Below are 17,081 nucleotides of genomic sequence, written 5' to 3' on the forward strand. Positions count from 1 at the left end.
CGTTGCAAACTATATACACGCCAATATTACCAGTAGTATCATTGAGGTTCCATTGAGATATCGCTTCTCTCATTTCTGCATTAATTAACATTGAGTCAAATGGAGCAGTTGGTTGGAGTTCATGTCGCTTTCAGGCTCCCTGAACCAAATGTGTAAACCTGTTGGATTCCAGTGACACATGTCTACGACCAGCACACAATCTCCTACATTTTGACCTAAAATGGTTGATGAAGAGTGAAAACTATGGGAATAAGAGCAAGTTGTTTGGAAAACTTACAGAATATTTCTCATGCTCCTCTCCACTCTGGCGGTGATGTCACCGCTCTAGATCTGAACATTCCGTGCAATACACACCCATTATAAAATCTGAAACGGTCCCAAAATGTTCCTGAAACTTAAGCTGTGATTACATGAAAACTTGTGCTAGCTGTCAAAATGCCCATTTGGCCCAATAAAGGCCGGAGTGTTGTTCACATTTTAAACTTCAAATAATTTTTCTAAGTTAAAGTATGGCTAGTCAATGTGGGTCCAATGTTTTTTAGCTCTGTTCACGCCAAAATCCCATGTGTGTGTATGTGGAAATTTCTCTCAGTCTTTCGCGATTTTCGGGAAACCGGCTGGGTGAATCTCTGAGAAACGTCATAGCACGCGATTCCCCATCAGGCCGCACGTTTTGATGTATTTTGACGGATGTGTTGGCAACGCTGCGGGAGGAGAGGCACGGTGAAAATTAAGCTGATGGTGCCCTGGACTCCACATAGACAACCACCTCTGTTTTGCTTGAGGCCAAATGTGTAATCAGAAACATTGTTCGTCCTTTTTGGTTTATATAATAATCAAGCCAGTTGTCGGCTTAAACATGCTCACATCGCCAGTGTCAAACACGCAAACTTGACTGTGAAAGGAAGATGTGAGGGGTTTATTTTGCTCTCCGTTTCATCAATGGTTGGTCATGGAGATGAAGCACTAATGAGTTTAATGCTCCAGCATGAGTCATTTCTCTTGTGCCTGCTTCTGGTAAAATGTATGGTAATGAACTGATCATAGATGTTTTACAGCAGATAGTTTCCAGACAGTGTCCAGATGACTCACTGTACGTTTACAATGATGAACTTAAAGCTTTACTCTGTCCTTCTCTTGTTCTTTTGAGGGACTTTCAGGCAAACCCACATTGTCTCAGCCAGTTTAGAATGTGACCCAGAAACAAACTCACATTATTTTCACCTTTAAACTGCAGGGAGGGCGGTCTGAACATCAATGAATGTGAGTGTGGAGTCACACAAGCTATAATCTCCTTACAGGAAGCCCCAGTCAGGCTAGAGCGAGTTATTAATTCCTCTGTTTTTTTTCCTACCCCAGAGCAAATCTGCAAACAAGCCCGATTGTTAGTGGCGGGATTACGTGTGACCCACTGTGCAATAATTTGGAATAGTCCACCCGAGAAATCCCCTCTTCCCGCTTGGATTCTGCAACAACAGCAAATCCCTCTTAGTCTGTCAGCACTTTGCATTGTATTAGTGAAACAGCAGATTCTCTGGATTGTTGATTGTTTCATTTCTAGTTCTCAATGAAAACAACAATATATGTTTATGGTGAAGGGAATCTTTCACTGAATTCACACGGTTATCTTCTCAAAACTTGCGGTAGATGATTATCATTACGTCCGGTTGCAGTCAAGCTTTTAAGACCCGAAAGAAGCAGCAATAAGCGTCTTACTTCAGTGTTTTGATTTTCTGATTTCCACATGTTCCTTTCAAACATTAAGCTTTTTCTAACTGATGGACAACTTAGTCTGGTATCATTACAACACAAGTCTTCTCAGGGAGGTAGTTTGTCTTTTTTCCACTGTGTCTTTATTTCCCCAACAATCGATGGACAAGAATTTTGCCTAAATGATGTTGGTTTTCGAACATACGTACAATTCATCGTGGCTTATGCAGACAGCAGAACCTCATATTCGCCGTAAAGGCAGCACTACATTATGATTGAAATATAAATATTGTCACGCACAAAAAAGCCCCATGTCACCCAGCCTGGAGTCTTGACAGAGCAGTGGGAATGTATATTCAGTTTAAGGTGGTATTACAGTCTTGTGGTGTTAAAAGTTGCGCAGACAGCAATTTATCTACATCTCCTTTCAGTCGAGGGTTTCAGGATTTCCCCTCCTTCCTCAGTTATTTCCTGTTTTTCCACTGCCCTCTCCTCACTGCAGTTTTCTTTTTTTTTAAAGACGTTTTTCTACCCAACAGAGGGCGCCCTTGCAGTGGTTTCAAAATCTGGTAGAAGGGAATGTGAGGCAGTGGCACAGTGATGTCATTTGACTGCAAGGCGGGGCTGCACTGGAGGCGGCACCCAGAGGTGACGGTGATGGGTGATTCCCTCATGTTTGCTCTCACTGATCCCCGAATTTGACCTTTCGTACGTCAGCTCTTATTAATGTTGCACTAAAACCGGGGCGGTGCAGCCAGTCAGCAACTTTGTCTCTTTTGTCGTGCGGCTTGGCTCGAATTGTCAGCAAATGTGTGATGTGTCATTGTGGCCATTTTCCATATGTGGCTCAGCTGCTGTTTTGGTCGTCGGTGTGGCAGCCGGGAGGATGCACTCACGCAGAATCAGTTTGCTGCTAGCAGACGCCAACCCTGTGTGTGTGTGAGAGAGAAAGTGCTGACTCTCCTTGATATACGGGCGTTTTTTTTGTCTGTTGGCTTTAAGATAGAGAGAGAGTTGAAAGTGGCTGGCAGAGTCCCACAGCAGACCACACTTCCTGTCTACCACCCTGCCGCTGACACACACACACACACACACACACACACACACACACACACACACACACACACACACACACTGGTGTGAGTTACACTTGCATAAGGGCAGCAGAGGTTTAGAAATGCATATCACACCAGGTCCCTCCCTCCTTGTCTCCTGTGTATTTTCCTTTCATCATCTCTTCTCTGTTTATGCTCTCTTTTCTCACTATCTGCCTCTTTTTGTCTTCACCCTTCTATTTTTGTCTTTCTCCATCTGCCTTTTTTTTGGGGGGCTCTGCTCTTTTGTCAGCATTTCAGTGGGTCTCTCATTGCCTTTGCCTCCATATTTGTATCTTTTTCCTGTTTTCCGCCTTTGTTCTCCTTCCCTTTATCACTCTGTCAGCCTCTCTCTCTCTTCTTACTATCGCCGTCTCATCAGTCACTTCAAAAGCTGTTGTTGGAAATGGGACGAAGACAGGAAGAGGGAGAAAGAGAGATGGGAAATACAAGGTCCAAACTGAGAACACCAGCTGTCTTGAAAGCTATTAGACTCCATGAAACATGCAAAAACACACAGGTCTTTATGGACATATAGAGCCATGCGGCTTACACACACATCGTTTTTGTGTGCCAGTGAAAATCTTCACTCCAGTGGAAAGTTATGTCTTAATTATGCATGCATTACCATGTTCAATTTATGTTTGATTTGCCAGTGTTACATCTGGGGCTGCAGCAGGCCGCGTCTCAGCATTTTAATTTAAAAGAAAATTAAAAGATTGTTTTGATGGATGTTGGTAATCTGGAAGGAGCGGGAGGGTTGAACAAAGATGGCGCTGCCCAGACTTTTGGGTCATGGAGCTCACACTGGATACTGGGATGTAACTGTGTTGTCTTTAGCCTCTTTTAGGGAACACGGGCTCACTGAGCAGGTCCCTAAATCTGCATTTTAATCTGACAATCTGACAAAACGGTGTGAAACCCAGAAAAAATATCTTGTACCTCAGTGCTGATAACCTTTCATGTTCCTATGAAGCCACTGTCATTGATCACATTGAGCTATAGTGATTTATAGTGACTGCTCTTTATTCTAGTAGCATAATGCATTTCAAATGTGTCGTATTGTTGATTTGTGGGGCTATATAATGCTTTCTATAGATAATAGATATATTCTTTTGGGAAATCACTCTCGATTGACGCTTGTTTGACTTCCAGAGTAACTTGGATTTAAGCCATTCATGTGTGATGATGTCATCCCCACAGGGCTTCCTGATTGGGGCACGGCCCGGAAATGCGTGCGAGCCCATCGAGCCCCCTCCAAGGGACAACATGACGGGCGCCTTCATCGTCCTCATCAAGCGCTTCGACTGCAACTTTGACATCAAGGTACGGTGTATGCATTGGTTGATGTGTGTGTCTGTGTGTCTGTGTGTGTGTGTGTGTGTGTGTGTGTAGTTATTGTCAGAGATGTAAGTCCTTCCTTACGAAACCACGTCACCCCCTTAATCAACGCCAACTATCTTGAGTTTTAATCTAAATATAACTATTTTAACAGAACCAGTTTTATTCTGATAGCTAAATAGGGCACCGACTGTCTCACCAAAGCATTGTTGGTTCATTGAATTATGGCCCTTCCTTGTTTAGAAGTGAAAGTATATCAGAGCAAGCTGCCAAACAGTGTCTGTGAGGGACTGTACACTGATGTGTGTTGCCTCACACTGCATTTATAGAAGATCAGAGCTTGTCTGGTTCCCCTAAACACAACAACCTGCAAGAGCATCTATTCCACTCCACTGCCTTTTTGTTTTCTTCTTCTCCCGCTCCAGCTGCTGCTGCACTTTGGTGCGTGATGCTGGACTTGTGGGGTTAAACAGTTCTGCTTGCTGCTGTTAATAAGTCAGTGAAGTTGCTGAAAGACGGGGAGAGAGAGAGAGAGAGAGAGAGAATCATCTAACCTTAGTTAAAACTTAACTAACTCATGCAAAGTCCAGCACAGTGGCTATGGATTAACCCAGGGTTTTGTGTTGAACTGGGTCAGTGGCAGTTTTGAAGGAAACATGTCACATCAATTGTTAATTTGCATTCAAATTTGCTCCACCGGCTTCAATGCCTCTTCAAGTAAACGCCAGGAGGAATTAAAATTGAAAGATGACAACAAAGTAAAAAAAGCACACATAAATATTTCTCCTTGATGATACATTTCTTTTTTTTACAGATTTCAAGACATTTGCTGAACGTCTCTACTTTTTTCACGACCTGCAGACATACTTCAGTAGTGAAGACATTACGTTTCCTCCTAAAAACTTCACATTTGTGGTCTGAGCAAGTGAATTACAGTTTTATTATTATTAAAGCACCCTTTGCTGATTCCCGAGGACGATTTGTGCCAGACGTATGACTCAGAGTTTTCCAGTTTTTTGTTTGGTCACTTTTTTTTCTTCTCACTTTTGCAGTAAAGGAAAGTCAAAATGTCCACATGCAGAAACACGGTGTGGTAGATTGGTTCTTAAATGCATCGTAAACCTCCAGTTTTTCATGGATTCAGAGTCAAAAACAGAAGAGAGCAAAGGAAAGAGTGAGGTAGAGAGGGGAGAGTAGAGAGCCGGGGTTAGAGAGTGAGAGCATGGATGAGTAATGGGGTGAAAGCGAGGAAAGCATGCAGCCTCTTGGCAGCTCTCTCTCTGTCTCTATCTCTATCTCTCTCTCTCTCTGTCTCTCTCTCGCTCTCTCTCTCTCTCTCATACTTTTCAGTCTTACCTTTTCACTCTGTACCTTCTTGGTTGCTCCCCCCCATTCATTCACTCTCACATTTCCCATCAATCACTCTTTTTCAATCTATTTTCTTGGCTCTCTCTCTCTCTCTCTGTTGGTCTTTCCCTCTTGCTCTTATAGCCTAAGAAGGTCTTACTGCATCACACACGCACACACACACACACACACACACACATGTTGACGGACAGGGCAGTGAGGTGTTCCCTTTGCTGGATTGTAACCAGACTCTACTCCACATAGCTGTGTTTCACACAGACACACAATATAAACACACACACACACCAGTCTCTCTGAACTATGTCAGATTTGACATTTAACCTCCTGCACCTCTCAGAGGAGCAGCTTTGACTTGTTGAAGTTTCTTGTTGCTGAGATCTGGTGGCATTTTTCAGTGTAAACTTATATCACTCGTTCCCGCAGTTGTGTCATAAAAGGTGCAGAAACGCTTTAATGCATTTCTCACCAGCACCTCAAAGTAAGTTGTGACATCGAGGCCAAGTTGATCTGCTGTTGTAGTCGGCTATCAAGAATAAAAAAGCCAAACATCTGCATCTTTAGAGGTTAAAAAGAAAGCTTGATTCTCGTTTTATATTTTTATCTAATCACATATTGAGTATTTCCTTAAAGCCTCTCCTCCCTCTCTCCCCGCATTTCCTGTCAGTACCTCTAAAACTATCAAAATAAAAGTAAAATGTTGAGATATGACTCAATATGGCTCTAAATATAAATCCAGGTGTTTACTGCCTAGATTTTAATTTCTCATAATAAAAACAAGCTTAAAAAAGACACCCATTGATAACTATTCAAATAAACTGGGGTTTTACAGTAGGCTGGTAACTAGACCCTGTTTGTGTGTAAGGGAGGGTGTCTTCCTGTCTTTCTCCCTATTCTTATTTCTTTATATCCTTTCCAATCTCTGTTTTTCCCCTCTCTTTCCTCACTCGATGTCCTTGATTTTCTCCCCTCTGTCTCCCTTATATATGTGCTCTCACACACACACACACACACACCCTCACACACACACTCACTGTTTGTGGGGTCTGGCTGTGCTGCCTGACTTCAGTCTCTGGCTTAATGATTGCTCATATCTACACACATCGTCACACACACACACACACACACACACACACACACACACACACATACATACATATAGTCCTCTCTCTCTCTCTCTCTGTCTCTCTAACACACAAATGCACAAACAGCTTCCTCTGCCTCCCTCTTTGCCGTTGGCAATCATTTTCTCTCCATTCCTCCTCTAGGTACCTTTCCCTCTTACCGTTGTCTTTTTCTCTCCTCTCTGTCACACACACACACACACACACACTCTCACACACACAGTTTGTCGCTGGCATTCAGCTGTCTACCTTGAATTTCTCTCTCTCTCACACACACACACACACCCCCTCCCTCCCTCCCTCTCTGCCGGGCTCAGTTCCCTCCAGAAGCTGCAGGGAAACAAAGGAATAATAGATTCCATCTTGACTGAGACGTCGCACTCGTCTGTGTGTGTCGGTGTGGTGCAGGGGTGTCGCCCCCAACATGCCCGCTGCTTTATTTCATTGCCGTCCATCTCTCCTCTCTAGCATTTAGCCATTAGCATCCAGTTAACAACAGCGCAGAGTTTTAATGGATCCGTGGCCGTAATGGGCAATAAAACGGATGCTCACCCACTTAACCCTCCGTCAAGTGTTAGCTCCTCCACTGGTGGAGTGTGAGAGAGTGTGTTAGAGATGTGTGTGTGTGTGTGAGTGTGAGTGTTGCGATAAGACATGACTGAGAGGAGATTGAATGTCGAGAGAGAGAGTGTTTGAAATGGGGAGTGGTGAATCGGGATCATGTGAAGGGGTGTTAATGGGCACGAATGCTCTTTGTGTGTGTGAGAGAGAGAGACACAGCATTCCTCCATGGCTGGTCCTTTTTATAAAATAGATCTCCAGAGAGACGGGGTTTGCACTTCCTGTACAGTGGGATTCTTTGAGGGGGGGGGGGCTCCCTGGTGACCTTCTTGACCTTCCTGGGAGGGGAGTGGGAGTGAACAGGAAACCCGATCTCCTTTTCCTCCCCCCTCTCCCTCCTGTGCCTCCTTTACGTCTGAGCGAGATTCTCTGTTCGTCCCAGTACTGCCATCCAATAACACACACACACACACACACACACACACACACATACACACTGCAGGTATACATTGAGACATAATGTCCTCGTTATGTAACATGTACAGAGATAAGTCGAGCTCTGTGGAACCACGTTGTCACCCTCTTTCCTCTCTTTCTCTTATTTGATAACACTCATTAAGTCTCTGCTGTGCTGCCCTCTATGCCAAAACATAGAGATAGGGAAGGGTCATAAAGTCAACAGAGTGCCTCAATATAGTATGGTATCCAGCAATATCTTGCTTAAGTTTGCTCATATTCGCCACCCTGAAATCACAGTGTAAAAGTCAACCACCACATCACCTGGTGATCGAGACAGATGGGAATGAAATTAAAGAACGCTGTTCCTGTAAAGCCTTCTTTATTCACTGTTGCTATCATTAAAAAGCAAAAGCAGCACGTGTATACTTTCAGTATACCTTCAGTGGCTAGCGTAGCATAGAAGTGCTAACGCTATTTATTGATCTGTTAACGGACTCTGTTCATGTTAGCTCCACGGGTTGTTACGTAGGAACGGTAAGTTTTTAGAAAGGTATATCTCCTTACAACGTCTCAGGGTAACGAGTATCATCAGTAACATTTAAACCAGGACTAGCTTCGAGTCGCAAAACTAGCCTGAAAATGAAGAAAAGATAGCAGAGATGTACAGCTGTCTGATCCTGGTTGGAGCTAGCTAATGCTACGCTATGATTGGCCAGTCTGTGGGTCGAGGGTGGGACTTAACTAAGGGTCAAATCACTACGAGTGACCCCATTCACATGGTCATGATGCACAGCCACTGTAAAGGAGCATTAATACGTTCAGGAATCGGTCACACCCTGCTTTGTTTTTAGTTGGTAGTGACCAGAGTACTGTGTAAAAGCACACAGTGGAAGGTGGAGGTGACGGCTGTCTGTCTGGTGGAAAGTTCCCCATCTGAGACCCAGGTCATGCTATGAGACAGTCCAAACCTTGTCTGGCAAAGGGCGGCTCAGACTAAATGTTCAGGCTGGTATAAAAGCGTTATACTAAACAATTCTCTCATTGAAAAACATTTACCAAAAGCGTCAAATGTTCCTCCCTCAGTACTTGGCCACAGGTATTTATAGAGAATAATAATAATAAGGTGTCCTTATCTAAAAATGTTGTTTATATCATGTGATCTCAGTCAGAAGTTGTCATTTAAAAGCTGGAATTCAATAACGTAAACAAATGTCAGGGTTGAAGATGTGGTGATTAGATCAAGGTGGGCAAATAAAGGCTAAGGTCACTATTTTACACCAGTTTTTGGTGTATACTTTCTAATTGTAATTTTCTGTTCAGCACAAATTCAAGTTTACCCCCACAAACAAAATCTGCTGCATGTGGGATGTAATCCGGGTCCATGACGGGTTGCAAAGTGCCATTGATTGGCAGCTAATCCATCCAATTTAAATGTCCTGGCTGGGATCCAGTGAGGAATAAAAAAAAAAACAGCAGGAAGAAACGGGTTAAAGTCCCCCCAGCTTATCTTGAGGTGTGGCCATGCAGTATATTATCAACAAACTAAACAAGTCTGAAAAGTTCTCGATGACTTGGGAGCGGTCACAAGGGCCTCATTTACTCTGGAACAGTATAATCTGTCCAGTCTGCTTACGAGCAAGTCTAAAATCGTCTGGTGAGAGTTTGCTTTTACTAGCTGCAGCACATGTTGGTCAGCATTCATTCTGGTGGCTGGTAATTTCCCTGCTTACCTTTTGTTTCCTACCTCTGCCTTACAGTAAGTGCATTTTATTGTGCTGCAGTGACCTCACAGCCCCTTGAGCCACACACACACACACACACACACACACGCACACGCACACACACACACAGGCCTCAGTCTTTATTCAAACAATGATCTAGCTTCCTGCACACACTACCTCAGTCTTATGACAGGGTATAACTACGGCTGACTGGATGTATGACTAGCTTGTGTGTGTGTGTGTGAGTGTGAGAGAGAGAGAGAGAGAGAGAGAGAAAAAAAAATAGCCGTTTCTCTGAGCTGTTGTTCAGTCTGTTGCAATTTGTTGTGGCAGCAAACTGCTCAGCCTGCTCCGTTTGGCTTAGAGGGCAAATACGCACAGTGGGCACAACTACTTTAAAATTTCTCCAAACACATATCTTTAAAATGTTTATCCAGTTAGACGTGAGAACAAAAGTTTCAGAAGTCCGGATAAGTGTCATACAGACGGCGCTGATTATAGTATTATAGAAAATAGTAAAACAAACGTACATTTACACTTTTGTCCAAAGCAACTTACACCACATAAAGCATTGCAGTACATTTTCAAAACAAACGCACGCAAAAATGAATAAAGAATAACAACAAATTGGGGCAGGAAGCATCATTAAAGTGCATTATCGTTATCTTTATACGCAACACATTTAGAGCAAATACCCTCACACAGTTGCGTGGTTGCACTGTGCGGTGTTATCAGTAGTCATGGCCTCTGCCTGCAGTTTGCAGTTTTATTGAACTCGTTATCTAATCAGCCGTCTGGACCTTGAAACTAAAACCCAGCTCTGCTCTGTGCAGCATTCCTTTCAAATACTAAGGAGAGGAAAGGGGGAGGGCGGCATGGATGAGAAAGTGGGGAAGGGAGAGAGTAAAGGCGGGAGAAAGTATCAGAGAAGGGGGCCGGGCAGAATTGAGGAGAAGTTGGCAGCCGGGGGGATATAACGAGGGTAATGAGGGCAAAGAGAGGGGAGAAGTAGGTGGTTAAATTTAGAGGAGGGAGGGAGGGGAGAGGAAGGCGGGGAGTTTTGAGAGGGAGGGGAACTGAAAGGAGAGGAAAAGAGGGGAGGAGAAATAAAAGAGGAAGGGGGGCAAGAGGAGGCAAAAGGGTGGGAGGGGAAAGGTTGTGCGTCGGAAGAGAGAACGGGTGGGGGAGAGGAGAGGAACGTGAGGAGACATGAGGATGAATGAGAAGATAGGGGGAGCATTGGAGACAGAGCGAGAGGGAGAAAGTTAAGGGAGGAGGAAATGAGGACCTGATTGGGAGCCGCTGTCCAAACCGCAGAGGAGCAGAGCCGAGCTGCATCTGATACAGTTTAGGGAAATTTGAACCAATGGAGGTGTACTTAAAAACAGCCTTTCTTTTAATGCAAATCAAGCATTCTTCGTGTATTGTAATCTTCTCCCCTGGATACTCAGGAGGTGTATTTTCGGGCTGTATACATAAAATTGACTTCCGGGCGAGTCTGGAGAGGAGAAGAAGAAAGAAAAACATGACGGGGGAGCAGTTTGAGGTGGAGAGGAAGGAAGAGGATGAATTAGGGTTAACATTGGAGCCGAGGAGGAGCAGACCAGCAGCAGTCAAAAAGAGCAGCAACATAATAATAATGCCCTAAGAATAAATGTGAACGCTTCACAGACTAATTAAGAGAATGAATTGAAAGTCAACATATAATAGTTTACTTAAAACTTGAAACATGGGCTATAATGCGTGAGAAAGGTGTGCTGTGCTGCTCACACTCATTTACACAAAGCGTTGGTCAAGTATGCAAATGCGGACCAGAGAGGCTCCGTGCAGGTCGTTTCTACTGCCTGAGCTCCACGGGGCAGGAGGGGGAAAGAACGACGCATAAGAAAACAGGTGAAGGAGGAAAGACCCCAGTGGGCTGGTGAGAGAGGAAAGGAGAGGAAGAAGGAGGAAAAAGAGGGAGATTTGTGTGGATGAAAAGATGTCGGTGGTGGAAAAGGAGGAGAGGCAGAGAAGACGAGTCGATGTGTAATTTGGCCGGAGATGCACACACAGGAGTGAGGATGCAGTCGTTATTGACACACACGCACACGCACACACACACAGTGGTGATGCGGCAATACTTAGTGATGCTATCAGCACACTGTGTCCACACCACCAGTTTTTTCAGATGCTCGTGTAGGAGTGAAAAGGCAGATATGTGTGCAGCCATATTTACCCTCATAGGCGGCCATTTTTAATCATATCTTTTGGTAGATAATGTCAAGAAATTTTAAATTCATCTCGTCTTGTGAGTGAACTGTTTTTATAATGAACAGAATATACTCGTCCAACAACTCTTTTTGGCATCCAAACGGTTAAGTCCAGCCCCAGTGAGTGAGGCCGCTCCAGGTGGCACCGCTTCCACACCTCCAGTCAGCTGTGACCAACACGAATCGGGTCTCACGCGCTTACATACACACGTGCACAAACACACACAAATATCAATAGTTCAGTGACCTGTAGTGCAAAGCTACTTTGAAATGCTCTTCTTCTTTCTTTTTTTTCCCACGTTTTCCCAGTTGATTGTTTTGTTTGTTTTTCTCAGCGACACCTTCCTCCTCATTCATTCAGTCCCACGCGTTCACAGGAAGCCGCTCGACACAAAGACACAGCTGGCCTCCAAACAGCTGCAAACCTTCTCGCCGACAGCTGCGTAGACTCTGTAAGGCCTCAGTGTACTTAATGCACAATCAGAGTTCAGCAGGTTTGTATGGACAAACGGAACCTCAGCAGAAAATTGGGTAAAAATAGTTTTCCAGATCAGGGTTTCCCAAAGCGTTTTATTGGGAAGGTGCCCCGCCTCTTTAAGGCCAATAACACAAGTAGCGGCAATACAATTGAAAATATAAGATTATTAGCAACCAACTGCTTTAAAACACCATGACATGACATTTCCAGATATTTTAGATAGTTCAGTAATGAAACAGTATTAATTGCGTCATCATTATCCAGAATAATTATCCCACAATCGTATTAATTGTGTGCCTATTGGTGTTTTTTACTGTATGTAACACTGTGCTTTTAACCGCCTGACAAAAAGCTTCTGGAGCTCGTCAACTTCATTCGCAGGGCTCCAAAAACAACAGCCAATTAAATAGAGTCCACACTGCCTTTTAAAAAAATCCATAATTGCTCGACATCGTGAATACAACCTACAGTGTGTGTGTGTGTGTGCGCTGCAAGTCCAAACACCACAGGGTGCCGCAGTGAGAAAACGAGCATCAGATGGTCATTATGCTTTCCTGTTTGTTTTCGATCCAATAGGCCCGATGCTACAGAAAAGGAAGACATAATGTGGCGTCTGGAAGCTAGAAGTTTCCGGAGCCAAGTAATGGCGTCACATGGCGACGAGATGTCGAGATGCCCTTGAGGAAGGCACTCAGTGTATTTCCACTGTAGCTGCACAGGGCAGCAGCTACGTCAACACGTCAAGAAACAAAGTGCCCAGAAGCCAGATGCTGATTAGTCAACTTTCTTTGGTAAAATAAAAATACAATTTTTACTGAGATATTTACACCATCATAATTGCGTTGGGTGTGTGCAGAGGGAGAACAGCAGGATGTGTGTGGTCCCACAGGGATAATGGCAATTACGTGCTTTGATGAAGGCTGTTAAATTGACTTGGATGTTTGCGCTACAGCTCAGCACGATTGTCTGCAGATGGTAGAAGAGGTGGTGGAGGCATTCTTGACGTTAGCTTCTGTTAAGTGTGTTTATAGCCACACACTTGCATTCTTCCTTTTTTTTTGTTTTTTTTGTTTTTCCGGAGGTTTCGCGTCTTATGTTCCCTTTCTCCCTCTCCCTTTTTTCTGCCTCTCTGTCTGTTTTTTTTTTCTCTCCCTCTCCTCCGTCTCAGGAATGCATCGAATGTCCTTATCTTTGCCCCATGTTAACACAAGGGTGAACCAGCAGCAGAGGTTGAATTCCTCCGCAGATCCCAGGCAGACAGGCCGCAGACCACACACTGGCATCTAGACAACCTTCAGACAAAATGGCTTTTTTACGTTCACTGTGAGAACCAGCAGCAGGGGGGAGCAGACCTTCCAGAGATACTGCTTCTCAAATTAGCCACAGCTGGCCAACATTTGGCTTGTGGCAGTTGCTACAGTAGTTTCTTATTTGCATGATCTGATTTCCAACAAACTGGCAGACTAACACGTTGAGGCATAGCATGATGCAAATGACACTATATGCACGTACCACATTCAGGTTAATACAGTAGTGTTTCCATTACTTCCTCCTCCTTCAAAACTGCATTCAGAACCAACCTATTTAAATCCGCCATATTTGAACTGTTGACTTTGCAAATCGTTTCGACGAAAGATCAAAAACAATTGCCGCCTTCATTATTGTCTAGAGTTGCGAAATCTCGGCGTGAGAATTACAAACCATTGTGTCGTGTTCTCGTCCTGATGACACTTTTAACGGATTCATCCGTTACTCTAATTTGACTTCATGGATCGTATTTCTTGTCTCCCTCATCGCACAACAAAGGCCTCATGGGCTGATACGCAGCCATCTGCTAACTATATACCGACCACAAGACGACGAGTGTCCGGATCCATTTGACTCGGTTCAGGTGACGATGATCAGTCACCATCAGGTCGGAATATGAGAGGAAAGAAGATGAAAGCGATCAGTTAAACATCTGGCTGAGATGAGTTTTACAATCACAGCTGGATATAATATCATGATGTTAAGGTCATGCCCCCCCCCCCCCCCCCCCCCACTGTTATTAGTATCATCTGCACCCTTTAACTGATTATTGCCCTTCAGCTAGTTCCCAGTGCTATTTATCGACACAACTACGGCAACGAGCGCTTGAGCGACACGTCAACGATGACTCAGCGTTGTCGCTCGTAGTGTGAACACAGCACTACCCCCCCCCCCCCCCCCCCTCCTCCTTTCACCTAGCTCACTTTCCTTTCTTAAAAAACTCTCACACACACACACACACATCCAGACCCGGTGTTTTTTTGTTTGTGTCACGTATCCAGACCGCCTGCCTCAAGACGCACACAGTAGCCATTGATACCTCCTTCACAATACGCCCTCACAAGACAACACATGGGAACACAATGCTGCGGCTGCCATACGCGCTGCTTCACGTATGCCTGTGCATAACATTACAGTGACAGGGAGCGGACAAAAGACAGAGCTGTTCTGTATAAGCATCCACGCAGGCCACGACACACACACACACACACACACACGGTTCACCCCTCACAGGTCTACATGGATTTCCTTGCTTCACGACAGAGTACAATGCTGGTACAGAGAGGCCTGGCCGAGCTGCAGGGCTCACACACTGCACTCACACACCCACTGGTAGCTCAGGTCAGTGTGAGGGACCTCGTTCTATTATTTAACGGAGCAAACGGCTTTCATATCTTGACCCATGCTCATCTGATTATCTTTACTTGGTCTCTGTCTCTCACTCACACTCACACACAGTCTGGTTTTGGGTCGGGTGTTAATTTACCACGGGAGGGTCGCACGTGCTCTGAGTAATAATTAACATCCCCAGTTCCTCTGTGGCTTCAGGCAGCAGTGGTTTAAAAGGAAGAGAATCATAGATTCTTTTTACTTTTTAAACACTATTAATCTGTAATGTAATCTATAGTGTTTTCTGGTTTGATGTTATGTTTTAGTGTGTGTGTCAACAATACCTCAGACGGCCTTTCTCACTTCTTTTTCAGCAATAATTTGCTACATTTTTATAGAAATGGCAACCGAATGGCAGCTCTAAAAAGACTCCATTGCTCTTTGATTGTGAGGAGCCCAAATCTGATGTTTCATATTCCCGTCATTTGATTTGGTCTTGCAGCCTTATTATAGACATCTGAAACACTGTCCGCTTCTCTTCCAGCGACTCAAAGAGGGCTTGTGTTGTGCTCATCCCAGACGGTTCCCTGGTCGGAGGAACAAACATGGCAGTCAGAGCTTTTCTAGGTGGTTTTAAGAATGGGTCGCGAGGTCATCGTCCTGTAAAGAGACAGAAGAATAGGGACAGAAGAACGTCAGGAAACTACTAAAATAGGAGCCAATTTAGTGACCAACATGAACCCAATGTGAGACTGAATTATGATGTCAAAAAATGGCAGTTGAGTCTGATTATCAAATCTTGAAATATAGTCTAAGATAAAATAAAAATATAGCAGAAAGGTGAGGTACTTAGCTTTTGTGTTTAGGTTTTAGGGCAGAGTTTTCATGTTGTGTGTATCATAAACAAACTAAATCCATTAATTCTTTATGATTTTGTATAATATTTAGTTTTGAATTAGGAGACATTAGAATATGGTTTTCGCTGATAGAAGTATTGTTTCTGGTACTGCAGCATCACCGTTATTTTGAATGCGTCAGAGTGACATTTCCGTGATCGGATGCAAATTGCCCCCCCCCCCCCTCCCCCCTCAATTTTAGAGGAAACCTTCCCCATCCAAAGTCTGTCTCTGTCTGTGTAAGAACACATAATGATTTATTCCGGTGTTATATCGTCACATCCTATTTCCTCCACCGCAGCTGTTGTGAGCGATCAGCCTCAACAATGGTGGTACAGGATACTGTGGGCTCTCTACTGTGTCAGAGCCACAACAACAGCTCCGCAGATGGAAGAGCCTCCTTCCATCGGTTTCCTTTGCATCCACGATGCAGCGCACACGGCCCTCTGGCCTCTGCTGCGGGAGCCATCCCTGTTTGAACCCTTTTTAGTGTCTGGAAGCACGACCTGCTGTTGTTTTTAAAGGATTTTTAAAAACTTTGTTTGACAGTTTTTTTTCTGGTGCAACTTGCGTCTCATTACAGTTATGTAATCACAATCACATTTACAACGCAGCGTTCCTGCTGAATTGATTTTGCAAGCTATCGAGTTATGTAACATTCAGATGATGTTTCTGAGCTTCTAGTCGAGAGGGAAAAAAAAAACACTGACAATGTTTTTCCGAACCAATTTTGTGAATTTTAATATATAGGTGTTGACAGATATAAAAAATAAAAATAAATTTCCGTTTCGAGGATGACAGCTGTGCACACGGACACAGTGAACAGGTTACACTGAACGCTGAAGCATCCGTTATAATGCGGCAGTGAGAGGCTTAACTTCTACAGAGAACACATCTATGATTAATGAGAGCGTAGACATGGTGGCATGTTTATGCAACAGTTTAAACACATTTAACACACACACACAAGCATGCACAGATATACACGTCTACACTTTTTGCCAAACTGGAGGAGTGATTACTGTCTGAGCCAGTATTTATCACAAGAAGGCTGCTAACTGAACAGAAGAAAGTGCCAAAACAAGCTGGCTTCTAAACTAAAATGACTTCCAAGTAGAATATGTAAATACCAATATTTTACTTATGAATTTATCGAGATGAAACAGGATTTTAATATATATATAAAATGTTTAAATGTTGATGAGTAATGAGAACATTATTTTGTTTGCAGACATTTGTGAGTTCGTAGTTGTCTAGTGTGTGTTTCTTTATGCTTGTATAAGAGGACCTGTCAATCAGTGTGTACGTTGAACAGCTTTCAGTCTTGTTTTGTTTGTGTTGTGTTTGCGTTGCCATTGAGCTCGCTCTTTGGTTTGCATGTGGGTAACAAGTTTTGCCTGGAATTATTGTGAGCAGATAGTCGGAGCTCATCACGAGTGAGCA

General features: G+C 43.9%; 1 protein-coding gene and 1 long non-coding RNA gene across 8 annotated transcripts in view; both read left to right on the plus strand.

The window, feature by feature from the left end:
• Positions 1 to 17,081, plus strand: part of rnf13 (ring finger protein 13) — a 31,724-nt gene that overhangs the window by 5,223 nt on the left and 9,420 nt on the right. For 2 of the 7 annotated variants that reach the window (XM_076088104.1, XM_076088105.1), the window contains exon 4: positions 4,008 to 4,130. In XM_076088104.1, the coding sequence (XP_075944219.1) occupies positions 4,008 to 4,130 (123 nt within the window). Of the gene's footprint in view, positions 1 to 4,007; positions 4,131 to 10,526; positions 11,433 to 11,962; positions 12,122 to 12,681; positions 12,897 to 13,273; positions 13,429 to 17,081 lie in introns of those variants that run through there. The other 5 variants (XM_076088106.1, XM_076088110.1, XM_076088109.1 and 2 more) reach the window with 5 other exon arrangements.
• LOC142946660 (uncharacterized) lies at positions 14,290 to 16,174 on the plus strand. The gene is made up of 2 exons (XR_012953107.1): positions 14,290 to 15,189; positions 15,287 to 16,174. It is a non-coding gene; the product is annotated as an uncharacterized LOC142946660 (long non-coding RNA).

Source organism: Anarhichas minor, unplaced genomic scaffold (assembly GCF_050575085.1).
Source record: "Anarhichas minor isolate MPS153535 unplaced genomic scaffold, ASM5057508v1 ptg000010l, whole genome shotgun sequence".
Taxonomy (NCBI): Eukaryota; Metazoa; Chordata; class Actinopteri; order Perciformes; family Anarhichadidae; genus Anarhichas; species Anarhichas minor.